Source organism: Eulemur rufifrons, chromosome 26 (genome assembly GCF_041146395.1).
Source record: "Eulemur rufifrons isolate Redbay chromosome 26, OSU_ERuf_1, whole genome shotgun sequence".
NCBI lineage: Eukaryota > Metazoa > Chordata > Mammalia > Primates > Lemuridae > Eulemur > Eulemur rufifrons.
This window is the reverse complement of record NC_091008.1, coordinates 4,830,384-4,857,780: the sequence shown is the minus strand read 5'-3', so window position 1 is coordinate 4,857,780 and position 27,397 is coordinate 4,830,384. Positions and strand designations below refer to the sequence as shown.

The 27,397-nt window shown below is 42.6% G+C and overlaps 1 protein-coding gene across 8 annotated transcripts in view; it reads right to left on the bottom strand.

Moving 5' to 3' along the window:
* Positions 1 to 27,397, bottom strand: part of CFI (complement factor I) — a 34,196-nt gene that overhangs the window by 4,021 nt on the left and 2,778 nt on the right. For 2 of the 8 annotated variants that reach the window (XM_069459035.1, XM_069459032.1), the window contains exons 2-11: positions 25,470 to 25,733; positions 23,797 to 23,947; positions 19,744 to 19,925; positions 18,417 to 18,530; positions 18,158 to 18,268; positions 14,215 to 14,235; positions 6,920 to 6,955; positions 4,686 to 4,789; positions 4,412 to 4,515; positions 1,812 to 2,089 (exon numbers count right to left, since the gene is read on the bottom strand). In XM_069459035.1, coding sequence (XP_069315136.1) covers positions 1,812 to 2,089; positions 4,412 to 4,515; positions 4,686 to 4,789; positions 6,920 to 6,955; positions 14,215 to 14,235; positions 18,158 to 18,268; positions 18,417 to 18,530; positions 19,744 to 19,925; positions 23,797 to 23,947; positions 25,470 to 25,733 — 1,365 coding nt within the window. Of the gene's footprint in view, positions 1 to 1,811; positions 2,090 to 4,411; positions 4,516 to 4,682; positions 4,790 to 6,919; positions 6,956 to 14,214; positions 14,236 to 14,519; positions 14,544 to 18,157; positions 18,269 to 18,416; positions 18,531 to 19,743; positions 19,926 to 23,796; positions 23,948 to 25,469; positions 25,750 to 27,397 lie in introns of all 8 variants that reach the window. The other 6 variants (XM_069459036.1, XM_069459033.1, XM_069459031.1 and 3 more) reach the window with 5 other exon arrangements.

Below are 27,397 nucleotides of genomic sequence, written 5' to 3'. Positions count from 1 at the left end.
GCATGGACCTTGTTTGGATCTTGATTCAAATAATCCGACTGTTAAGAATATTTTCATCAATAGATGAGGAATATTAAACATTAGATCATATTGAGGAATCCGTTTTATTTTGTTGGGTGTGAAAATGGTGTCGTAGCCTCACCTGGGAAAGACATATACTAGAGTATCCACGTGTGGAATGCCACGGTGTCTGGGATATGATTTCATGTACACCAGGAAAGACGTGTGAGGGAACAGGCTGAACAGCTCCCGACTGTCCCCTCAGTGCCCTGTCTCTGCCCTGACAGCCCCACCTGTAGGAGACCCCTGGCCTCTGCTTTCCAGCTGGTTTGGGACGAAGAAGATCCCAGCAGGAGGAAGGATAATGAGATCGGGGCTGGCTATGCCCAAGGTCTCTGCTTCTCTCTAGGCAGCCCGATCTACCTGACACTCTCTCCTGGGAGCTTCTCCTTCTCTTCTTCTGTCTGGGGATCTAGGAGTTGCGACAGCTCTGCTAGTCCTGGGCGCCTCCGCAGCCCTTGTGGTTCCGCAACGCCCCACTCACTTCTTTGTAATTAATTAACCCCTTTGTAAATAATCCTTCCTAATTGCCCCCTTGAGACCCTGGGAGGTAAAAGAAGAATGGCAGAGTGTTGATAACCGTGGAAACTGGACGATGAATAAGTAAGGGTGTATTATACTCTAATCTCTTGCTTTTGTGTATTCTTATAAATGTACATATAAAAGGTACATAATAAAATGTACATAAAAAAACAGAACAAATAGAAGGACACAATAACTCTGGATGAATTATTTCCTAATAAAATTTAGCATTTTATAAGTTGGGTATTCAAATGAACTACAAATCTCGGTCAATTTCAACATATTAATATATTTGACACTTTTCAATGTAGCAATTATAAAGAATGTGCTGGAGTATGAGTCTATAAGACCAATGCAATGAAGTTACTTAGGGTTTCTGCTCACAAAAGAGAGTTTAAGAGATCAAAAGGAAGCTAAATTTCAAGGTTAAATCCTCAAGATGAAGGGGAAAGTGTTGGGTAGTTTAATTCTGATCTAATCTCTATTTCAGCAGGTCTTTCTAATAATTTGGTTCTAAGTGTCCACACCTCTTATTCATGTCAAATGTTCACCTCAAATCTTCTTAGAAGTTCAAAGAATGTACTAACAAAGTATCTTGTGTAAATATAAAAATAAAAATAAATAAAAAAAAAAGTTCAAAGAATGAATTCCTTATGTTCTCTTTCTCTTCGTGGGCTGAGTGGGGCCCAGGGACAGGGGAAGGAGAGAGGAGGGGAAAGAGAAGGCGGGGTGTGAGATTCAACACATGCCAAGGTTATCCCTTCCAAACCTCTTTATCTTTCATCCACATCTCCCCCAACTGATCCAAAAAGTCCCTGCTGTATGTCTGCTGTCTATATATTTTTTTCCTGGAGAATGGTCACCCCGAAACATTTGCTTGAGAATCACAAAGAGAGTGTATGTGTCCATCGAAAGCCTGGATACCGACTGGCTACGTAATTTGCAGGGTCCAGTGAAAAAGGGAAATGGGGGGTGAAGCCCTTTCAAAAATTATCAGAATTTCATGATGGTGACAAAAGAGCATGGGGCCCTTCTGGCCCTTCTGAGCGCAGAGTGCCGGGCAACTGCACCAAGTCACAAATCCACGAAGCCACCTTGGCTGCATGCTCGCTTTTCTAGATATGAAGCTATGTTCCTCTCTGAGCACTAGGAAATTAGCGCCCATGCATGTCTGTCTAGCCCCTTCATTTTCAGCCCCTGGATTCTGATTAACGAATTATAAAACCTACCTTTTCCTCGGCCCCAGCCAGAAATGATGCATCTGTCGTTAGGCTGGAACAGGTATGGAGACCAGGGGACGCAGGCAGGGACGGACTGAGGCAGCTCACAGATTTTGGGGTTCGGGTAGCCTTTCAGTTCTATCAAAGCTATGTCATTTTGGTAGGTGCTTGCATTGTATTTTTCATGGATAATAATTCTATTCACCAATTCGACTTTTATCTCACGATTATATTTTACCCAGTCTAATAATGATGTCCAGATTTGGTAACGGTGCGTTTTGCTGACTCTATGGCGAAAAAAAAAAAAAAAAAAAAAAGGGAGAAGGGGGAAATAAAACATTGAGAAAGAAAGGTAAGTATAGAATTCTGACACTTCATCTTTACATTCTACCTGTTGGAGGATTTTTTTTTTTTCATTTTCCCAGATTTTTAAAATTCTTGCTGTCATGAAGCAGTGAGGTTAAGTTTACTCGGCGCAGATTTAGGTCAGTGCTGAGTGGTAAAGGCAGGAATAATCTAGTAGCTGCTCAATGTCAGGAGCAGAAAGAACTCACTCACAACCAGAGCTGCTCAGGAGTGGAGTGAGTTTGCTGCCTTCGGAGTGCGTGAGCCGTCACTGCTAGTGTGAAGCAGAGGCCAGACGTCTTGCCAGAAATATGGTTGAGGAACCAGGGAGTTGGACCCTATACTCTCATTGCTCTGCCAACCCCAGAGGTTCTCAGGGCAAAGACCACGCAGACCTTATCCTGACCCTTGAGACTGGCTCCATCCTATCATTGCACTGTATTTATTTGTTCACACGCCTTTCTTCCCGCCAGCCTGTGCTGCTTGAAGTCAGAGCTGGGATCTAGTTCCTCTCTGCAGCCCTGAAGCCTCGTACTGTACCTGAAACATAGTAGATGCTTTAAAATCCTAGTGAAATAGTGAATGTGGCCAGGTGCGGTGGCTCACGCCTGTCATCCTAGCACTCTGGGAGGCCAAGGCGGGAGGATCGCTCGAGGTCAGGAGTTCGAGACCAGCCTGAGCAAGAGCGAGACCCCGTCTCTACTAAAAATAGAAAGAAATGATCTGGACAGCTAAAAATATATATAGAAAAAATTAGCCAGGCACGGTGGAGCATGCCTGTAGTCCCAGCTACTCAGGAGGCTGAGGCAGGAGGATCGCTTGAGCCCAGGAGTTTGAGGTTGCTGTGAGCTAGGCTGACGCCACGGCACTCTAGCCCGGGCAACAGAGCAAGACACTGTCTCAAAAAAAAAAAAAAAAAAAAAAAAAAAAAAAAAATTAAAACTAAATAAAAACCTCAAAGTCTAGCATTTCCAAACAATTAAGTATTTCATAAAATGGGTTTTCACTAAGCAATAAAACTTAAACAATTTAATGGAAATCTTTAAAAAATGAATTATCTATGTACTTTCTGCTTTCTCAAGCATAATAAACTGAACAGACTTTATCCTTCTAGAAGGATGACTTAGGTAGTCCCCTTATAGGTAAACGGCGACGCCCTACGAGATGATGAGCTGTTCAGGATACTTTTACGTGCAGTGTTCCAAGAATTCTGTCATTCGTGTTAATTCGGGTTATTTTTCTGGATCAGAGGTCCTGCATAGTGCTGAAAGGCAACTCTGTTTATTCACTCAACAAACAGTTAGTGTGAACCTGCCATCTATTCCGGGCACTGCGTCAGCCAGTGCTACCAGGGAACAAGGGTAGCAGGTATCGTTCCAGGCAGGGGGAACAATACGTGAGGGTCCCTTTGCAGCCGGGAGCAAGTGCACTGGGGTAGCCGAGAGCAGCCCAGAGCCGGTGGAGAAGCGAGCAGGGAGGGGCGCTGTGGGCGCCATGAGATGGGCAAGTGGACGTAGGGGTCAGGTCACAGGGGGCTCACGGGCCAGGTCAAACGTTTTGTTTAGATTTTTATCCCAAGAGGGATGCGAAGCCACTGAATTTTAAGTTGTACATGATCCAGACTGGGCATGGAAACATCGCTCTTGCCGTACGTTGGAGAAAAGAGAGATGGGGCACAGTGGAGAATGAAATGCAAGGACCCACCCACTCTGCCACCGGGCAGACGAGCCGAGCCAAGTAACTCGGCACCTGTGGGTTCCATCTGCCCCTGCCAGGGGGGTCAGTGGCTTGGTCTGTGGAGAACACAGAATGTTCTGGGCGATTGGCCCCTGGAGTTCCCGTCACGAACACCAGAGGAGATTTAGCCATTAACAGAGTGGAACATCCATGGCTTTTCCCAGATATGCATTCTATTTGTTTGTTTGTTTGTTTGTTTTTCGGAGGCAGAGTCTTGCTGCACTGCCCAGGCTGGAGTGCAGTGGCGCAATCACGGCTCACTGCAGCTTTGAACTTCTGGGTGCAAGGATCCTCCCGCCTCAGCCTCCCCAGTCATTGGGACGACAGGCCACACCGCCACACCTGGCTAATGTTTAAACTTGTTTTCAGAGATGGGGTCTCGCTATGTTGCCCAGGCTGATTGGGAACTCTTGGCCTCAAGCGATCTCAGATACGCTTTTGCTCACCATCTGCCACAATCTCTACTGCTCATTTGCATTGGTTCAGGACATCTAAAATGTAGTGAAGACATTTTTTTTTTTTTTTACCTGACACAATGTGCAGCAGTCAGAACCCAACAGCCACCGATATAAATTCCCCCACAGGAGATGCCGTCGGCTTCCTTAATTCCCACCTGCCACGGGAAGTCTGCCTGCAGGAAACATTCATGCGGTCACTGCCATTCTAACAGAGCTGCAAACTGCCCTGAGCTATTTCCACTGCAAGACTCCCGGCCTCCTGCAATCACACCAGCCTTCCTCCTCCTCCCCAGCCCTGGCTGTCCCGGGAAGGTGCGCGGTGGTTTTCCCGCAGGTTTACCACGTCCTGAGCGAGGCTTCCTCCCACCACGCGTTTCCTTCGCACGTGGTTGCTGTTCCTAACTCCACAGGACAGTTTGGGTAACAATGACTTTATCCGTTTTCTTTCTTCAAGAAAGGGAGAGACCGTCGCATTACTATTTTGAACTCATGCCTCTGTGGACAGACACTTCCTGATGACCCATGCCACAAAAACAGCAGAGTCACAGCTAATATACAACAGGCTGCATTCATTATTGGTAAGTTATTTGGCATGCTAAACTGTGCTGGTCACCTTGGTCAAAAATTCTGGCTTCGTCCTACAACTGGCTTGACTCTCTGACGTGCTGTCTAAAGGTGGACTAGTGACAGAAATGGGCTGGCCAAGGGCTGGGACATGTGCCAGCCCCCAGCGGGTGGGACATGCTACACGGGCAGGCCTCGCTGCAGTGACAGCTCAGGGGAGAAGCACGTTCTGAAGTCGTCAGGGTCAGCTGACAACGTGGGGAACTGTGTCCTCTCATTCTCATGGTTTTTACTTTCTAGACGCTGTTTAGAGGGAACTCTTTTCAATAATATTAGTATTAGCATTAATGATATTAATACTGAGTGCTTTTTATTTGTCCAGCCCCACACTAAGCACTTTGTATACAGTTTATCTCATTTAATCATCATTTTAACCCCGAGAGGTGACATGCCAGGGACCCCTAGGCAAGAAGATCAGCAGACTGGGGGATGTCTTTTTAGCCATTTGACATGTGACAATGTTGCCTTCCTCTGTGAGCATGCAGATGTGGCTCCTTTGTCTCTGAGAAAATACAGTACAGCAGGACTTAGGACATGAATTTGCAAGAGAATTCATGACAACGCAAGAAAGTAAAAGTATAAGATGCTCTCTTTACTTTCTGTATTTTACCAGGTCATGAAAATTTTTGTAAACTTGCTTATTAGCCCCAGATGAGAAAGGAAAATTTATGTCACTGTTAATCATTTTGGAAATACCAAAATAAGGTAGGTACCAAAGGAGAGAACTTGTGAATGAACGTGCATAGAAGATTTTTGGTCTCACTCATCCTAAGAACTGGGTTAGGGGAAGAGTGTGATGGTAAGTCTTAAGTTTTTGCTTAGATCTTTGAAACAAGAGAGACCTCACTGAGGACTGTGAAACTAGCTTGGGTAGTATCTGAAAATTAATGTTACCTCGAGTAGAAAATAAAGGGCCTTCGTTGAAAATCCCCTTTGACTACTATCTGTAGCTTGGAGATCTAAATCTTTCATTCATTGCCTGATTAAAAAATATTAATTAATTTTGAGGACTGACAATTAGAAGGGAGTCTTACATGAACTTCACTTTAAAACCCTCCTGAACAGGGAGTTATTTTAGTCCCAGTTTGTATTTGAGGTTAAGTTACTCACCTAAGGTTACAGAGCTAATACACAACTGAGTCAGGATTTAATGCAATATGTCTGACTCCAAATCTCTAATTAATTACTATCTTCCCAGGAACTTAATATTTTAATTTAATTTGCCTCTTAAATATTTGCCTTTTAATATTTTAATTTAATTTAATGCACAACTAGCCAGGGTACAGGTTTTCAAAGTTTTTCTGTTATCATAATTTAAAACATTACAAAATAACAGGTTAATTCAGTTAACACCTATTATTTTTCTATTCCAAAATATATGTCCTAAGTTATGCTTGAAATCTGGTTGTTCTGAAAAAACTGACCTGACAAAGTTCATATCAAAAAGTTTACATATTTTAAGAAGAGCTCTACCAGGGGTCAAAAAAAGGGAGGAAAAAAAAGGTTTACATAGGACTCGAGTATTGTTTTCACTTCAAAATTAGCCATATAAATTAACCCGGTTTTAAAAACAGTTCTCAATAATCATTTATGCTGTTTTTCCTAAAAGTGATAGGAAAAGGAGAAGAATAATGTTATGTTTTCAATTTCAATTGATACCAAAGTTAATTGTTGCTTGAATCAGTTAGATATACATACATGCATATACACAAATCATGTTAAAATTTCTGTCTGAACTAGTGAAACACTAATAAGAAAGTATAAGGCTAGGCCGGGCACGGTGGCTCACGCCTGTAATCCTAGCACTCTGGGAGGCCGAGGTGGGTGGATCGCTCGAAGTCAGGAGTTCGAGACCAGCCTGAGCAAGAGCGAGACCCCGTCTCTACTAAAAATAGAAAGAAATTATCTGTTTAAAAAATTAAAAAAAAAAAAGAAAGTATAAGGCTAACTTACCTGCATTCATATCAGCAGTCAAAGTTTCTGTTTCTTCTACGATAAAACAAAAAGTTCCAACGTTTAAAGTTGTATTTAGAGTGAAAATTAAACCATTAAAATCATTTACACTTCGATAATGATTTTCAGCCTTAAAAATTTGTGTTCCCTTTAAAAGGACCGTACAAAATCCCCAAAGCATGTCATCTTATTTTCTTTCTGTAGCTGGGTCATTGTACAGGTTCAAGGGGGAACTACACAGAAATTCTTTCTGGCGCAAACTAGAGGTGTCTCTTGGTATAAGTGAGTGGTGAGACTCTGGGTGTCACAGTTTTCTGTATTTAGAGCAGGCAAAATGCACAGGTCAGAAAAGAAAAGATTCTTGCTCAACTCTGCATTCACAAGGAATTCACATAGGGCAGGGAGCGCTCACCAACACTGCCCAGTAGAGTCCTGAGCTGACATTTAAAAAGCTCTTCTCATTTTGTACAGAATAAGACACTTCTTACGGGTTCACGCAAACAAAGATATTTCACTGGTTTCAGTACTAGGTATGCTCAGCATCAGGCAGCCGGGATGCAGAAGTCATAAGAAAAAAAAAGATTCTTTTTCCCCTTGGAGACTTTTTCTTGAAATTATACAAGACGTTTCCATCTTCACTCTGCCATCTTAGACAGGGTCGTAATTTCCTGGACCTGGGGATCTGAAGGCAGATTCCCACCAATATGTTGCTCTGCCCTGGAGGAAGAACGTGGCTGAGATGTTATAGTCCAGACAGGGGTGGGGACCTTTTCATGTTGGAAGCCGCATTAATTTAGCTGTAATCAAATAAGGCTTCATTAAAGAAACTTCAATTGGATAGACTTAAAAAGGTACATTATTTTGTAAAAATCTAATTACTATGTACTTAATAATTTCAAAAAATGAAGACTATTTGTTAACTTTCAAGTTAACTAACCTTTTAATGACTTTGTTGTGTCTGCTTTTTGTTGGAAAGCATTTGAATATTTGGTTCCAGCATGGAGGTCCGCAGTGTCAGCTGATCCTCTAGATGAGTGTCAGTCATTTGTGACCTCGAGGGTGCCTTGATTTGGGTTAGGCAGGAGAATGTAGATTCACAGCAGTAAGTGGTAGAAAAGCAAGAAAGCATTTTTCAGACACGCTGCTGAAGGCGTGAGTATTCTACTGCATTTTCCTGGATTTCAATTGAATCTTGCTTAACATCACACAATGACTTTAAAATGTTGGCCGGGCGTGGTGGCTCACGCCTGTAATCCTAGCACTGTGGGAGGCCGAGGTGGGTGGATCGTTTGAGCTCAGGAGTTCGAGACCAGCCTGAGCAAGAGTGAGACCCCATCTCTACTAAAAATAGAAAGAAATTATATGGACAGCTAAGAATTTTAAATTTAATATTTAAAATGTCATCTACTGAGAGCTCAATCAAGTCCATCTGTAGTTCTTTAGCCACCTTGGTGATATCAACTAAGTGAAGCTGATGTGCTAATTTGATAGTGATGTCACAATTCTCAACGTCTGTGAATGTTTCATTATATTCTCTAGTTAATAGGTCTACAACGGCTGTGCATTCTTCAGATGATTCACATATATTATCCTGCTCATCAATGACCTTTGCTAACTGAGGAAAATATTCATCTGAAATTTCTTTTTGAAGAAGATGTCTTTCGAAAAAAGATAGCTTTTTTTGAAATGTTTGGATTTTTTGCCACGTATCATGTATAGACTTAGTTTTACCTTGCAAAGGAATATTCAAGTTCTTTTGATTGGACATCACACAGAAATGCTGCGTCCCTATACAAACCTTCTTTTTTTTTTTTTTTTTGAGACAGAGTCTCGCTCTGTTGCCCGGGCAAGAGTGCCGTGGCATCAGCCTAGCTCACAGCAACCTCAAACTCCTGGGCTCAAGCCATCCTTCTGCCTCAGCCTCCTGAGTAGCTGGGACTACAGGCATGCGCCACCATGCTCGGCTAATTTTATATATATATATTTTTAGTTGTCCATATAATTTCTTTCTATTTTTAGTAGAGACGGGGTCTCACTCTTGCTCAGGCTGGTCTTGAACTCCTGAGCTCAAACAATCCCCCCCGCCTCGGCCTCCCAGAGTGCTAGGATTACAGGCGTGAGCCACCACGCCCGGCCCTGGAGACTTCCTTTCAATACTTTACATTGCTCATTGTGTTCTTCATAAAATTTAACTGTCTGTTTTTGCAGAGATAAAATTTTGGCTACCACCTGTCCCTGTGATAGCCAACACACTTTAGAATGATACAGCAAGGCCACATTGAATACCTCATCGTTCAGCTCTAGCATGTTACAAAACTGACAATGCCATGTTGCATTTGCATGAATATAGTTAGCATTATTTATAACTTGTTGCAAAGTGTCACTTAAAATAGTAGCTTTAGCACAGAGATTTTGCTGATGTGAGATACAATGAAAAGAAATGAGAGCATGTGCATCTGTTAATACTTTTTTTTCATCTGTGCAATTAAACCCTTCATGTTTTCCTGTCATGGAAGGTGCACCATCTGTACATACACTCACTAAATTTACCAAATGCAGTCCAACTTCATGACATTTATCTTGAAAGTTGTTGAAGATATCTATTCACAGTGTTCTGTTTGCAAGAGTGCCCAAAACAAGTAACTCTTCATAGCAAAGAAAATCTTCCGTTATGACCTGAATGAAGTATACAACCTGTGCCAAGTTAGTAGTATCCCTTGATTCATCCAAAGTGATTGAATAATATATATTTTCCTTTTGAGGTGTTGCATGAAGTTTTTCTGTTGAGGGCTAATTCATGCTGCCGATCAGTTACGGTTCTGCTTGAAAGAGGCAGTTGTTTGTACTTTGAAACATTATTGGTGTCTATGTATCCTACAACTTCAGTAATGCGTTCTTTCACAATTTCTACCTTACTGAATGGCTTGCCTTTTTTCCTGAGTATATAAGCTACTTTATAAGTTGCTTCAGTGGCATTATTTCCAGATCTTATTGATGTTTGAAAGAATTGTCTTTGCTTTTGCTTTTCATCTTTTAATTTCCCCAATACAACCTTTTGTGCCTCTTCAATTTAAAATATTTGTGGTCCTTATGAGTGCTATGATGCTGATGAGCATTGAATTTCTTTAATGTTGATATTGCAGTATCACAAAGCAAGGAAATCATCTTATCTTTAGCAGAAACAAGATAATATTGTAATTCCCAATCCTCATTAAAAAATCCGTTTTCTTCCTTCAGAGTTCTCTTGGTCTCTTTGACATGATGGGCTGTTAAGCTGACAGAATTAAAAAATACTGTCGGGCTGGGCAACTATTCACCGATTCCACTTCAGACAGAAACACAGTGCATCGCTGTCGAAAGCTGGTAACAGACGGGGGGGTACTCAACCCCCATAAACTCTCACCAAGCAGCCTCACATGGTAGTGACACCAATCAGGCGGGGGAGGTTAGAACTAAATCATGAGCGTAGCAGCCGTCAATTTAGGCCTTATGGCTTGCTGATGTTCTCATTGTGCCGGTCAATCTGGAAGGATTATTTCATTGCAACTTATCTTATTCTTTGCTATTTTAAATATGTTCAAAATAAAAATATAAAAGATGAACAAAAAGGTATGGATAAAAATAAAAAGATTTGTTCTGTCAAATTTGGATTCAGTCAAAGGGCTGCACTTAAGGACCTAGAAGGCCACAGGTCCCCCACCTGGGTCCAGAAGGTCAATGTCACATTGCTGCAATCCTGTGTCCTGTCCCTGGATTTCTCAAGTTCTCCTTGGGAACAGCATACACGTCTGTTATGCCACCCACCTAAGTTGTTTTCTGGGGCAGAGAAAGGCTCCCAGGAGCATTCACAAAAACACCCTCACGAATCAGAGAAGACTCAAATGCTCAGCAAAGGAAGATGGGGAAAGTCCAGCGTAGTTGAGGTGTATGGGTATAGGAAGAGCAGCACGAAGCTTCAAAAGTACAAACCATAAGAAAAACAACTGGCAGCTTTGAGTATATAAAAATTAGGGATTTCTATTCAATAGATATCACCATGGATAGAGTTAAAAGACGGATGACAAGAGGAAAGAAGGTATTTGTATTGTCCAAAACTGACAATAGATTAGTATCTAGACTGTAAAAGGATCCCTGGCAAATCAATGAGAAAGATTGACGGAATATGACGGAATATTTCAATGACGGAAATATGAAATTAAGTGAAGGATGTGAACTGGTGGAAGAATAGAGGAAAGAAAAAGAAGAGAAAACGCAAAAAGCTAGTATGCACGTGAAGAGAAACTCAAAATCATTGGTTATTACAAACATTCAAGGTAATAAAGAATGCCATCCCTCGACTAGCAAACCAGCGAGCTGGCCGACGCTGGATGCTGGGAGGGTTGAGGAGAACCCTCGGGCATATGGCGAACTGAGGACGGGCACATAAGAGCTCTGCCAGAGAACCCACCAGCACTCGTAGTCAAAGTAAGGAGTTGTACACCCCGAGACTCAACATTCCTCGTTGCTGTGGTTTCAATGCATCCCCCAAAGTTTGTGTGTTGGAAACTTAACCCCCATGCAACAGCGTTGGCAGGTGGGGGCTAAGAAGAGGTGCTTAAGTCATGAGGCCTCCGCCCCCGTGAATGGATTGAGGAAGTTCTCTTGGGAGTGGGTTGGACACAGCAGGGGAGGAGCTTGTTATAAAAAGCGAGTTCATCCCCCTCTTGCTCGCTCTGACTCTCCTGCCCTTCCACCTCCTGCCGTGGGATGACACAGTAAGAACGCCCTCACCAGACATGGCCCCCTCGACCTGGGACTCCCCAGCCTCCACAACCGTAAGAAATTTCTTTTCTTTCTCTTCATGGAAGAGACAAAAAAAAAAAAAAACAAACAAACAAACAAACAAACAAAAAAAAGAAATTTCTTTTTTTTTTTTTTTTTTTTTGAGACAAAGTCTCACTCTGTTGCCCCGGCTAGAGTGAGTGCCGTGGCGTTAGCCTAGCTCACAGCAACCTCAAACTCCTGAGCTCAAGCGATCCTCCTGTCTCAGCCTCCCGAGTAGCTGGGACTACAGGCATGTGCCACCATGCCCGGCTAATTTTTTCTATATATATTTTTAGCTGTCCATATAATTTCTTTCTATTTTTAGTAGAGATGGGGTCTCGCTCTTGCTCAGGCTGGTCTCGAACTCCTGAGCTCAAACGATCCGCCCACCTCGGCCTCCCAGAGTGCTAGGATTACAGGCGTGAGCCACCGCGCCCGGCCAAGAAATTTCTTTTCTTTATGATTACCCAGTCAGTGGGATTCTGTTACAGCAATACAAAATGGACCTAAGACACTTGCTCAGCTAGACGTCGCAAGGAGATCCTCCCACTCCTCCCTAAGGAGAGGATGCCATCACACTGGCTGTGGGTTTAAGGTGCATTGCTGGCCGAGCACAGTGGCTCACGCCTGTAATCCCAGCACTCTGGGAGGCTGAGGTGGGTGGATCGCTCGAGGTCAGGAGTTCGAGACTAGCCTGAGCAAGAGCGAGACCCCGTCTGTACTAAAAATAGAAAGAAATTAGCTGGACAACTAAAAATATATATAGAAAAAATTAGCCAGGCGTGGTGGTGCATGCCTGTAGTCCCAGCTACTCGGGAGGCTGAAGCAGGAGGATCGCTTAAGCCCAGGAGTTGGAGGTTGCTGTGAGCTAGGCTGACGTCATGGCACTCACTCTAGCCCAGGCAATAGAGCGAGACTCTGTCTCAAAAAATAAAAAAAATAAAGTGCATTGCTGATAAAGTGGAAAGTAAACTGTGAAAGATGAACAGAGCGGAGGATTTCAGGCAGCAGTTAGAAGCAACAGATTACACAAACACAGAGCAACACAGACAGATCTTTAAAATGTAACCCTTTGTGGCCGGGCGTGGTGGCTCACGCCTGTAATCCTAGCACTCTGGGAGGCCGAGGCGGGTGGATCGCTGGAGGTCAGGAGTTCGAGACCAGCCTGAGCAAGAGCGAGACCCCGTCTCTACTAAAAATAGAAAGAAATTATATGGACAACTAAAAACATATATAGAAAAAATTAGCCGGGCATGGTGGTGCATGCCTGTAGTCCCAGCTACTCGGGAGGCTGAGGCAGTAGGATCGCTTAAGCCCAGGAGTTTGAGGTTGCTGTGAGCTAGGCTGATGCCACGGCACTCACTCTAGCCTGGGCAACAGAGCGAGACTCTGACTCAAAAAAAAAAAAAAAAAAAAAAAAAAAAAAAAATGTAACCCTTTGTGAAAAGCACAAAAAAAGGAAACTTGAGGCCTACAACACGATACTATGTAAATGAAAAACGTATGCTCACAAGATAATGACACACATTGGATAAGAATGCATACAAACAGAAAGGCGTATACATTAAACCACTTTAAAATGGCTGTCTGAGGTCTCGGGATAACGAGGAATAAATAAGTAAAACGAGAGAGGCCATGCCCGGACGGATGATGGTCACGTACACCAAGCTGAGGTGTGTCACTAACTCATGCCTTTGCCCCTGAGGTCTGACCCCAGGGAGGGAGGAGGAAGGGAAAGAGCGGGGAAGGGAAGGAAAAAGGAACAAAGAGGAGAGAGGAGGGAAAAAAAGAACAGCAGCTTCAGAGGGCAAAATGACACGTGAGAGGGAGTACAACAAAATCCTGGAGACTAGGCATTTAGAGCAGGGGTGGCCTTGAGCTGGTAAGTCCCCCAGGAATCCGAAGAAGTCCCAAGGAGGACCGTGAACTTCTGGCATTATGTGGGCTGGGGACTGGAGTCATTTTATATAAATGTTTCAGAAAAGTTATTTGTGAAGAGACCTGTTAATAAAAAAACAAGAAGCAAACAAAAACCCCAAACCAACCAAACAAACCAACCAAACAAAAACAAAAAAGAAAAGAGTGGCCCCAAAGAGCTGGAGGATTTGGGGACATCCGTCTGATGTAAGTAGATAAGAAAACCTCTATGATAAAAAGATGCTGTCTTTCCTCTGGTGGTGGTTTCTTCAGGAGCTGCCCTGGTTTTGAGGGAAAATGACAGGAGAAGGAGAAAGGGATTCGGCAAAGGTGAACCGTGCAGGGAAGGGCTGACGTGGGTGATGTTTTGGTCCCCAGGCTGTGCACGGGGTGTGTGTGAATAAAATTTGTCACGTTGAAGAGAGGCCTCTCTGCCTAAACTGGGTTAAAGCTGGGCTAGCCCTAACACACAGTCATATCGTGCTCAGGAAATAGGAAACATTAAAATATAAGCCAATAGAACCTTAGTTTTGTCTCAAGTTTTCAATATCCCAAGATGTTAATAAAATTTTTACCTTGAGCCACAGGTGCAAGGCCTGAAAAAAAACAAAAAACAGGACCAAACATTTACCACAGCAAAGGATAATTTTTAATTGAGAAAAAATATATACCATATCAATATCTTAATACTATACATATATCATAAAACCATAGCAACTTATTTTTGTTTTCAATTCTGGAATACAAATTTTTTGTTATAAAAATAGGTGGCAGGCACCTGTAATCCCTGAGGTAGGAGGATCGCTTGAGCCCAGGAGTTCAAGGCCAGCCTGGGCAACATAGCAAGACCCCATCTCAAAGAAAAATAAAATAGATTTACCTTGTATTGCAGGACGTCTGGCTCCTAAAAACAAAACAAAAAAACTGACTATAGCAAAAAGATTACTTTCATTTAAATAAAATATACAAAGATCATTAATATTTCAGAACCAGTATAACAATTTAAATTAATAGTTACAAAAAGATAAAAGGAAACCATAGTATGCCATCTTACTTTGATTTTTAATATTGCAAAACAAATTTTTCATCTTGCATTTCTTTTCTTTTTCTTTTTCTTTTTTTTTTTTTTTTGAGACAGAGTCTCACTCTGTTGCCCGGGCTAGAGTGAGTGCCGTGGCATCAGTCTAGCTCACAGCAACCTCAAACTCCTGGGCTTAAGCGATCCTCCTGCCTCAGCCTCCCGAGTAGCTGGGACTACAGGCATGTGCCACCATGCCTGGCTAATTTTTTGTATATATATATTCTAGTTGTCCATATAATTTCTTTCTATTTTTAGTAGAGACGGGGTCTCACTCTTGTTCAGGCTGGTCTCGAACTCCTGACCTCGAGCTATCCACCCACCTCGGCCTCCCAGAGTGCTAGGATTACAGGCGTGAGCCACCGCGCCCGGCCTTTTTTTTTTTTCATCTTGCATTTAAACACATGAATTTCATCATGGCAAGGAAATTGATTTAACTTGAATTTTAAAAAGTGATTAGTATTTTAGATACATTTGGACACGTAGTCAACAGCAAATTTACTATACTGTTACATAAAATTTAGAATTATTTTTAACTTATATTAATAAAAGGGGGGCTTAAAAGAGATAAATGCAACCAAGATATAATCCAAACCTCCCTTGATTTAGGGATTCTGACCTGACACTTAGAGGTCAATGAATATATCAATGTTTTTTTTTTGTTTGTTTGTTTGTTTTTTAATTTTTTTTTTTTTGAGACAGAGTCTCACTCTGTTGCCCAGGCTAGAGTGAGTGCCGTGGCGTTAGCCTAGCTCACAGCAACCTCAAACTCCTGAGCTCAAGCGATCCTCCTGTCTCAGCCTCCCGAGTAGCTGGGACTACAGGCATGCGCCACCATGCCCGGCTAATTTTTTCTATATATATTTTTAGCTGTCCATATAATTTCTTTCTATTTTTAGTAGAGATGGGGTCTCGCTCTTGCTCAGGCTGGTCTCGAACTCCTGAGCTCGAGCGATCAGCCCACCTCGGCCTCCCAGAGTGCTAGGATTACAGGCGTGAGCCACCGTGCCCGGCCTCAATGTTTTTATTTTACATCTCTGCTCCCACTTGCCCTTTCTTGGAGGGGGAAAAATCAGAACCATTCCTGGAATACAAAAGGCAGAGCTCATCTTGATGAAGGGTAAAAGGAAGTAACAATGACAGTTGACTAAATGAATTTGGCTATACAGTCAATAAATTTATGTAAAAATAAGATTTATGCTGTAGGTACTCTCCTGCAGTAGGAGTTTTCCCTAATAAACTAACGAATTGTGCTCCTTGATCTTAAAACTTACAGTTTTAAGTTGAGGGAAGGGGAGGGCAAAGAAGAGGAAGAGGATAAGAAAAAAAAAAAACCCAAATATAATTTTACTGAAGAAATCAAACTGTAGCAAAAGTCATGATTTACTGTCCTCCTCTCTGAAGAGTTTTCCTTTCTTCCTCTCTTTCCTAAGGACTGAATGAAATTTAGTGAACAAGTAAGCACTTCTGCTCAACTGCTTGTACACCCTTCGGGAGAAATTACATGATTTGAAATCCTAAAAAGTATATTCTTTAATTTAAGAACTGATATCAACAGAAAATTAAACAAAATTTTACTAAAGTCTACTACTGAACATATCAAGTCATGTCAAAATAGTCAAAATATAATTAACATCAACTCATTTATCCACACCTATCTTCAACATTTATTCAATGTTCACGTGTAGGGCATTCGTCCTAGGATATTTGGAATATAAAAATAATAAGATCATTCTGTTTTCACGGTGTTTACTGCTGAGAAGGAAAAGTAGAACAAGTGCAAAAAACTGCAATGGACAGTTGGGAGTGATCCGGTGGAGTGCTGGCCTGACTTGGACCAGTCCACCAGAGTCTGTTGTGTCCCTGACATCCCAGCTTCTGTCCTGTGACATCTTGTCAATAGGTTGAAGTCACCCAGGTGGGAGTATGTACACCCCCAGAAATCAGCAAAAGCTACACATCAAGGCTTCCCTTTCTCTCTCCAAAGCCAGCTGTTAAGCATTTACCAGAGCACCACTGGGCAGGTCCCATGGGGGAAATGGCTATAAGGACACCTCTGGCCCCCAGCCCTCCCGCTCGTCCTACTGTTTGTCCCTTAGTGCCTCACTGCCATCACCTGTTCACCTGTCACAGTGACCACCTTGCTGCTCTCCTCGCAGGTACTGGAATGTTTCCGTCCTAGGAACACTGCAGTGCTGTCCCCTCTGCCTGGAACCTGTCCCGCGTGGCTGCCGCGGCTTTGTAAATCCCCTGCCTAAACGTCAAAACTTACCCCCCCAACATTTTATATCCTCTGTCCTTGCTTTATTTTTCTGCGTAGTCCTTACTTTACTTAATATTTTACTTATTTCTTCTATTTACTGTCTTTCTTCCACCACTAGAATGTAAGACCCAGGAAGAGGCCGGGAATTCTTGAAATGTTATTCGCTGCTGTAACCCGGGCACCTAGAACAGGGCTTGGCACATATAGTAGGAACTTAATAGATATCCACTGAGTGAATGAATATATTAAAATAACTTGAGCAGCTGGGCGTGGTGGCTCACGCCTGTAATTCTAGCACTCTGGGAGGCCGAGGCGGGTGGATCGCTCGAGGTCAGGAGTTCGAGACCAGCCTGAGCAAGAGCGAGACCCCGTCTCTACAAAAAAAAAAAAAAAAAATAGAAAGAAATGATCTGGACAGCTAAAAATATATATAGAAAATAATTAGCCAGGCATGGTGGCACATGCCTGTGGTCCCAGCTACTCGGGAGGCTGAGGCAGGAGGATCACTTGAACCCAGGAGTTTGAGGTTGCTGTGAGCGAGGCTGACGCCACGGCACTCTAGCCCGGGCAACAGAGCAAGACTCTGTCTCAAAAAAAAACAAAAACAAAAACAAAAAAAAAACTTAATAACCAAACACAACATTCAGACTCTTTTATATCCTGATTTGAACATATTAACTCAAAAAAGACATTTTGGAGCTAGTTGGGAAAATTTGAACATGGTGTTATTAAATGATATTGGGGAATTATTTTTATTTTAGGTATACCAATGAGAGAATGGTTTTTTATATATAGTGTTTTTTTTATCATTAGACATGTATATGGGTGAAGTAACATCTGAAATTTGCTTGAAAATACTCCAACAAACACACACACAAACAAACAAAGCTGGAAGGGAGAAGAACAAGACTGGTGGGTACACAGGGGCTTGTTCTAATAGTCTGGTTTTTTGTGTGTGTATGACAACTTCTTTTAACAGAAAGTCCTGAAATAAGTAGATATTTAGTAAATAAAAATATGAAGAGATAAAGATTCCATACTTTTTCAAATGTCCACTCAGTCGTATTCTTACTGCTATAGCCACCTCTGGTCCCTCAAGATTGCACTCTACCTAAAGGAAAGTGTCAGAATCCTTGAATTCAACAATGGAAAAAGGTCACCCCAAATGTTAAATTACCTTCACAATCAACTTCGTCGTCTCCTGTAATGCAGTCCACCTCACCGTTGCATTTTTGCTGGCTTGGAATACAAACCCCGGATTTACAAAGGAAACTGTCACCTTGGCAACCTGTGCAAACATAAGTGGGAGAGGTTTTTTTTTTTTGCCATTTGTTAACGTTGAATGAGGAGCAATCCGAAATTCCACGGTAAAGCTGATTTTGCTTTTCTAAGTCAGAAACATGAATCTGGGGGCTTCAAGGCTGGATTCGTGTCACCTTTACAGCACAGCTCGTCACTCTGGTCGCCACAGTCATTGACCCCGTCACAGGCCTTCGTCCGAGAAATGTATTTCCCGTTCACACACTGAAAGGACTCATCTGTTGGTACTTCTGGAAGGCAGGAATTGACCTTATGAGATTTATCTATGGAGTTGTGGCGTGACATCCTTATCACATTTTGGGGATCATGGCATCATTAAGACAAAGTGAGACTTCAAAAAAAATGATACAAGATGAATTGGTAGTGTCAACATAGTATGTATGATTAATAGGGAAAATAAATTCCCCAACGCTGGCTTATGGAGGTCCCGTCTTTATCTCTGAAAATCAGTTTGGATCGTGGAAGTCTGAAGCGGGGGGCATCTGGAATCAGGCATGCTTGCTGACTTTGGCAAACACTGGGTCCCACCATTCCTTTCTTGCTACCACAGTAAGCCCCACACCTCCTTCCCAGGTGGTACTTTTTTTTTTTTCCTTAGCACTGAAAAGAGACGGCTACGGCTTTGGTCTTTGAAACCATACATATGGCTGAAATAGTCCAGCATCAGGGCCGGGCGCGGTGGCTCACGCCTGTAATCCTAGCACTCTGGGAGGCCGAGGCGGGAGGATCGCTCGAGGGCAGGAGTTCGAGACCAGCCTGAGCAAGAGCGAGACCCCGTCTCTACTAAACATAGAAAGAAATGATCTGGACAGCTAAAAATATATATAGAAAAATTAGCCAGGCATGGTGGTGCATGCCTGTAGTCCCAACTACTCGGGAGGCTGAGACAGGAGGATCCCTTGAGCTCAGGAGTTTGAGGTTGCTGTGAGCTAGGCTGACGCCATGGCACTCACTCTAGCCTGGGCAACAAAGTGAGACTCTGTCTCAAAAAAAAAAAAAAAAAAAAAGTCCAGCATCAGGACGAGGGGGAAAGTGGCAATGACTACCAGGAAATGTAGCCACGGATGTGATCACTGAAAGGTTTTAAAGAAATGTACTCTATACAAGCTGGAACTCCAGAAGGAGATGCTGAGGTTGCTTCTCAAGCTTGGTTGGCTTGGGTTTTTGCCATAATCGCTTTAATCTGGATGTTCCAACAAAGCAAAGGGGAGCCGGGCAACTTTGCTTCCTCTCTAGGAACCTGGATAGAAGAATATCTGAATGGCAAAAAGATACAATAGGGGGAAAAGCACCAATGTAGGCTCGAAAGCCCCAAACACGGTCGGGTCCATATCCCTGCCTCTGCCACTGGAAGCCGGGCATCAGTCGTTTGTTTACTGTGGGCTTGGTGTGAGATCACTGACCGGGAAGGAAGGGAAAGTAGCAGGCAAGGTCTCCACCAACCTGTGTTCTGTGCGTAACACACCACACCCGCTAAACCCTGGTAGCCCTTGGCTCTCCTCTTAGTAAAAGTACATTCAGCCAAACTGGTCTCGAATCCCCGACAAAGCACATGCAGACATTCGGTGGAATTTAAGTAAGTTTCCTCAGGAAAATTAAACCTTCTTCGAATACCGAGAGCACCTCTGCAAATAGAATAAATGAAACGTTATGGTAGAATAATCAGGACTTTTCATGTCCAGCCTTACTGTAGGGGGTAAGGGACTAGAGTAATTTCCTCTCGTTCTCTACACGCGAGTTGCAGATTGGGCAACACACGTAAATTCTCTGAGCCTCAATATCTTCCCCTATAAAAAGGAATGTAACTACCTCACTGGGTTTTGTAAAGATTAACTAAAATAATCAATTTAAACTAGCCAGGGTTCACAATGGCAAACATTCAGCAAATATTGTTTTCCTCTCCCTTGTTTCCTATTAAAGAGGGAGGCTTCTCTCTCACTCCTGATGTTTCCTTCTGACCTGGGCCTTGTCATTCCTGGCCTCTCTATAGCCCTTAGCTCCTTTTCTCTCCAGGAAAGGGACTGGATCACTTTGGTCAGAGGATTTTGTAAATATTAACATGAATCAGGCCTTGTGAGCTCATATTTGCCATCTGTTCCTTTTTGGGAGTCTCTCTGCGTGCCCTGTAAGGTTTATCTGGCTGGTTCCCCCATTGCCTAAGAGTTGGGGGGTTAGGTTGGTTTAATTCTAGTAGGTCCGTTTTGCTTTTACACTTAGCTGCCTCCTCAGTTCAGCCTTGAGAGGATTAAAGTGGTATTTTGGCATCTATATGCCATGGCTTGGACTTCTCAGTTTGTTCGGGAGGTGTGTGGAGAGGCTGCCTCAGTGATGCTCCATCCTAGGGAACGATTCTTCCAGGGCAATCAGTTGCTCCTTGCTTCTCTTTAGAAGTAAATGGGGACAACAGGTGAAAAATACAAAGCTGAGCAAAGATGCCTCAGGGAAATGGAAACAGAAACAGAAATTGAACAGTAATGGCAATATAAATATCAGACTAATTAGAACAAAAGGCAAAAAGAGAACAAAAAGAAGGGTGTTTGTAATTATTTCAGGTCTGTAATGAAAATAAAGTAGCCATGAAGCTGAGCTACAAGAACAAGCAAGAGCCATCTGGGACAATCTGATAGGGAAGTAATAGGGAAAACCTCTCAATCAAAAAATATCTAAATATACTATATAGCCAGGCACAGTGGCTCACGCCTGTAATCCTAGCACTCTGGGAGGCCAAGGCGGGAGGATCACTCGAGGTCAGGAGCTCGAGACCAGCCTGAGCAAGAGCGAGACCCCATCTCTACCAAAAATAGAAAGAAATGATCTCGACAGCTAAAAATATACATAGAAAAAATGAGCCGGGCATGGTGGCGCATGCCTGTAGTCCCAGCTACTTGGGAGGCTGAGGCAGGAGGATGGCTTGAGCCCAGGAGTTTGAGGTTGCTGTGAGCTTGATGCCACAGCACTCTAGCCCGGGCAACAGAGTGAGACTCCGTCTCAAAAAAATAAATAAATAAATAAAAATACTATATAAAATATAATGAATGTCTTCAATTGAGCTCTGAAGGAAGTAAGGGAAATTCACACTGGCCAAAATCAGAGGAGTCTGTTCACGAGCTTATGCAAAACACGGTAAGAGCAAGAAGAGATCAAAAAGCCTGGGAGAGTTACCATTGGGTGGAACCAGTAAGTTGTAGATCACTAACTGCTGAAAATAAGAAATATCCTCTGGCTCAATTTTACAGTAAGCGACTCTCACTAATGAACCACTAGCAGACATCACTGAAGAAGAAAATTGAATCCAGAATGAAGGAGTGAGATGCACAAAGGAACAAACCAAGAATTTGGTAAACTGGAAGTAAATCTGAGTAAGCATTGACTTGACCACGATGATAATGATTGCTTAGTATATAATGACAGTGATTAACTTCTGAGGCAAATAAAAATAAGGTGGAACTAAATACTGGAAACTGGACTGGATAATGGCATTTTTCCTATTATTACTGAAGAAGGTGAGGACTTCCTGAGCCAAGGATTTACGGTATAAATTCGAAGATAGCCATTAAGGGAATGGAAATATAATGTATGATTTCCAAACCAACTAAAGGAGGAAAAGAGGGAAGATTAAAAAAAAATCTTTATTAATCTAATAGAAATTAGAAAAGAAAAAGATGAAAGCACAGAAAAAACAAGCCCAAAATAAAACAGGAAAAATACATTCAACAATGTAAGTAATCACAGTAACATAAATGGACTACACTCTTCAGTTAACAGTGACTGTCATATTCAATTAAAAAAATACTCTAGGTAATGTGCTATTTGGCCGGGCGCGGTGGCTCACGCCTGTAATCCTAGCACTCTGGGAGGCCGAGGCGGGTGGATCGCTCAAGGTCAGGAGTTCGAGACCAGCCTGAGCAAGAGCGAGACCCCGTCTCTACTAAAAATAGAAAGAAATTATATGGACAACTAAAAATATATATATAGAAAAATTAGCCGGGCATAGTGGCGCATGCCTGTAGTCCCAGCTACTCGGGAGGCTGAGGCAGGAGGATCGCTTGAGCCCAGGAGTTTGAGGTTGCTGTGAGCTAGGCTGACGCCACGGCACTCACTCTAGCCTGGGCAACAAAGTGAGACTCTGTCTCAAAAAAAAAAAAAAAATGTGCTATTTATAAGAGATATGCTTAAAATATAAAGATATAGAAACATGGAAAATAAATGGAAAAAGATTTGAAGACAGCAGTTAATAACCTTGCTAATTCTAATGGATTATGTATTTTATATATATATATATAAAATATACATACATTTATCCATTATATAGAACCCCCACATGGAGCATTTAAAAAACACTCAGCCACAAAGCCAGGCTCAACGAATATTTTAAAAAATTGGACCAGGCGTGGTGGCTCACCCCTGTAATCCTAGCACTCTGGGAGGCCGAGGAGGGAGGATCACTTGAGGTCAGGAGTTTGAGACCAGCCTGAGCAAGAGCGAGACCGTGTCTCTACTAAAAATAGAAAAATTAGCCGGGAGTGGTGGCGCATGCCTGTAGTCCCAGCTATTCCAGAGGCTGAGGCAGGAGGATCACTTGAGCCCAGAAGTCTGAGGTTGTGGTGAGCTATAATGACACCATTACATTGTAGCCAGGGCGACAGAGGAAGACTCTGTCTCAAAAAAAAAAAATAAATAAATAAATAAATAAATTGCCGTGATACAAGGATATTCTCTGATCACAATGTGATTAAATAGGAAATCAATAACAAAAAGTTAACCAAAGGCAAACCAATATATTCATATGGAAAGTAAAAACGAAAACAAAAAACTTCTAATTTATATATGGGTCAACAAAGAAATTATCTTGAAAATCAGAAGATATTTTGAACTAAACAAGAAATACAATACCACTTACAGAGGCATGTACATGAAGTATTACCTACAGGGAAATATGTACCTCCAAGGTTTATGTTAGGAAAGTAAGAAAAATTGAAACCAGTTGAGTTAAGCCTTCGACTCAAGGAAGTAGGAAAAAAATACAATAGGGAAAAGAAGGGAGAGTCAAAGATAACCGTAAAGATTAATGAAGTAGAAAATAACGAAACAACAGACCAGTTGGAAATAACAAAAATAAAAATGGCTAATCAAAGAGACACAGCTCTGCAAGGCTGATGGAGGAGAAAAAGAGGAAGGGCGCATATGAACAATCTGAGGTGTGAAAAGGGGACACAGTGACAGATGAGTAGAGACGGGCAGTAAGGAACACGTTTGCGACTCTCGGAAACATCCAGACACTCGGGCAGACTGGCAGACGCTCTGCGTCCCGCAGGGTTCTGGTGCCAGGCAAACACGCACGCGCGTCACCCCTCACAGCAGCGCTACGAGGAACGTAGTTAACTTCCCCGGGTTACATACGAGGAAATCGAGGCACAGAACGACGCGGGAATCAGAAAGCAAATAGTTGGGACGATAAAAACAGCCCCGGGAAGCTCTGCGGACACAAGTGCTCACTGTTGAAATCCAAGGTCAAAGCAGGCCACGTTGGCTTCCGCTATGGTCCAGCTGCTGCCGCATATGAACATTTTCTTCTCTTGGTCCACGAGTTGGACTTCAACAATTCCCTCGGAGTCTGCAGTTCCATACAAGGAAACGCTAAATTTTCCTGAGATAAAAAACCAAAAGAATGGGCATTATTTCGGCATTGACTTTTTTCCCCTCCTGATTAAAAAGCCTTTAAAATAATAAAATACATCATGTCAGATTACCTTTGGATACCACGAAGACTTTAAGAAACAACAGCAAGCAGTGACTCTATGACTGCTCACCGTGTCTAGTGGCTGAGCCTCCCAGTCGTACAGCCTCACATCACCCTACGGAGGTGAGGACTATGTTTATCCCCATTTTTACACGGGAGGAACCTAAATCTAGGAGAAGTCAAGTTACTGGCCCAAGTGAAGAAGCCAGGAATTGGAACCTCCTCAAACGGATCTTACCCCACGGTCCAAGTTCTTAAAAGTGAGCTAAACAATTAATGAAACTAGAGAGAGGGTCTATGTATTCTCGTACATTTAAGGCATTTGGTGCCTCAGGAGAAGAAAACTCTGACACTGACAAAGTAACCTCTATTCCTGCCTTCTTCCTCCCCGATAGATAACACAAAGGGGCTCAGGGCCAGGCGTGGTGGCTCACACCTGTCATCCTAGCACTCTGGGAGGCCGAGGCGGGAGGATCGCTCGAGGTCAGGAGTTCGAGACCAGCCTGAGCAAGAGCAAGATCCCGTCTCTACTAAAAAATATAAAGAAATTATACAGACAGCTAAAAATATATATAGAAAAAATTAGCCGGGCACGGTGGTGCATGCCTGTAGTCCCAGCTACTCGGGAGGCTGAGGCAGGAGGATGGCTTGAGCCCAGGAGTTTGAGGTTGCTGTGAGCAAGGCTGACGCCACGGCACTCTAGCCTGGGCAACAGAGCAAGACTCTGTTTCAAAAAAAAAAAAAAGAGAGAGAGAAAGGGGCTCAGACAGGGAGCTTTTTTCCTCCTTTTCCAACAGTATCTTGACATCTTAACTCAGCATCTCAAAAACACATAGGCTACTGCGAGCTGTGTGTAATTGTGCCTTTACCAGGAATGTTTTCAGCATCCCTAAGGCCATGAGTGTCTGAGATCGCTTGATACCAGAAGACAATGAGCCCAAGTTTTGCTGTCAGAGCTCAAAGACCTTCTGTTTGCCAAGCACTGTGGGAGGAGCCTTTCATATATCACTTTGTTTAATTTTCACAAGGCGCTTACAACTTAGAAACTTCTATCATTCACATTTCACAGGTGAGGGAACTGGGTCCAGAGAGGTCGCACAGCTTGTCAGTCGCCGAGGTGGGGCTATGAACCAACTCGGTGTCCTGGAATGATCCTTTTAACCGAGTAGAAGTGACGGTGGGGGACAATCCTAAGGCTGGGCTGCAGAGAATGGCACAGGCCCCAAGGGGAACGACTGGACTCAGGGGCTGGCTAGGTTCTGGTGACCCCTGATTTTTTGGGTATTACTCCAATTACTAATGAGGGTCTAGAGAAGAATTTTGAGCTGTCCTCATAATATTTCACAGGGAAAGTAACTTCTAATAGAAAGTGTGGCATATGGTTGCCCTCGTATATCACGGAGTGACTTGAAAACCGGGCTTTTCCTACCTTCGGCTTTGCACGTTCCATTATTTAAGAACTTTGTCGCTGGGTGAAGGCATTCCAAGCTCTTCAGATGACAGTATGTCGGGTAGCTTTTCCCGTTAGTCGCACACATCACAGTGCTGTTCTTTGGGCACTGATACGGGAGTTTACACCTGCACGTCCCTTCGATGCACTTCTGCCACGGCTGGCAGAAGACCTTATTGCAGGAGAGGTGTGTGTACTTTTTCTCCAGGCACTTTTTCTCCACCAGATCCTCTCGAGATGTGCCTGATGTCAAAGTGGCCTGGAAAACACAAAAGTAAACGTTAACTCAGCAACCAACTAAAGTCTCCTGTTTGAAGATGAGTAAATGAAGGAAAAGAGCAAGACAGACACATGTGGGTGGTGGTTGGTCTGGTAGCTTTGAGAACAGAAAAACCTGGCTTCTCGTCCCAGTTTGGGCACTTACACTTATATGGCCCGGGGCAGGTGACCCTCTTGAAAAATGTGAATGTCCTCATCTGCAAAATGGGGATTATTTTGCAAGGTTATTGTAAGCATAGGAAATAATATGTGTGTCATGCTTGGCAGGTACCAGACATGCAATTAGTGGGAGCTCTTATCTTAAGGCCAACGTAGATTTTGGCCTCTGAAGAAATCAACTAATCTCAGCCGTCACGTTAAGGAGTAACACACTTGGTGCTGAGTATCGTCACATGGAATGAATTGATAGGTGAAATTTATCAATTCTACTATTAAATGCAAAATCATTTATTCAACTCCTCCTGCACGCAAAATCCTGCTAAGGTGAACATGACACGGTCTCTCTGGTGCTGGTAGCACACTGAGTAGGGATGGCACAGAACATATTCAGGGCACGGTGAGCAGCCGGCACACTCGAGTGTACGGCACCGAGTGGGCTTCAGACGGGACGGCCACTGGCCAGGACACTGGGGAGGGAGAGGCAGCAAGAGAGGAGTGTGAGAATGGTTTGGAAAGCAAAAGCATTGGGATTCAACGATTGTATCTGTGTAGGGGTTGAGGGTGGATTTTTCTTATTTTTGTAGGAACTTTTTACATATTTAATATTAAAGAAACCAGCCCTTTGTCTGGAATAGGAGTTGCAAAAATTGTTTGTCTACTGACAAATGGCAAACCTAGTATATTTTTCTCACCAAGTAGATACTTTTTAACTCCCCCCATACAATAAAATTATTTTCAGTAAAAATCATGAAATGAAAGGGATAATGAATTATGCAGAAAATGCATACATTGACCATTTTCTTTTATTGAAATTCATATATATAAGCATGCCTGTAAAAATTATAAAAAGCAAAATACATATTAGAGTCCAAACAATGAAAAAAAATTACACTGATATATTTAATGAAAAAGAGAAAAATTATATGTGTATATAAGTCTGTTGCAGTAAAGAATAATGTTATGGTCTGACAACTAAAAACATTAATAAAAAATTTTTACTATAGAGATATTATTCAGATTTGGCATTTTCTGTATGAACTAGTTTGCATTTGGCAAACAAAATTATTGCAACTCTCAGTCTGCACTGTTTTACTATTTTATATTTTAAAAACAAAAACTCCAAATAGCCATTAGACTGGCAAAACTGAATAACCCAACTTTTGTTCCTTCATCCTCACAGTCATTGTGACAACATTTAAAATTTTGAATCTGGAAAATTCAGGAAAATGTAATACCACAGGGGCTGAAAAAAGGAACTGTGCCACCCAAAGTGAACTTGAACAATTCCAATGCATAACATGTATGAGTCCATCTATGTCAAGTCTAAACTGACAGCTGACCGAATTAACTTCCAATTATAATACAATGTCTTAATTAAAGGATAAGTAAAAAAAAAAAAAAAGTGCTCATGTGAAGTTTACGTCTGTATTTTAAAAAATCAACAGCAGATCCAGCAACTGTTAATTGTG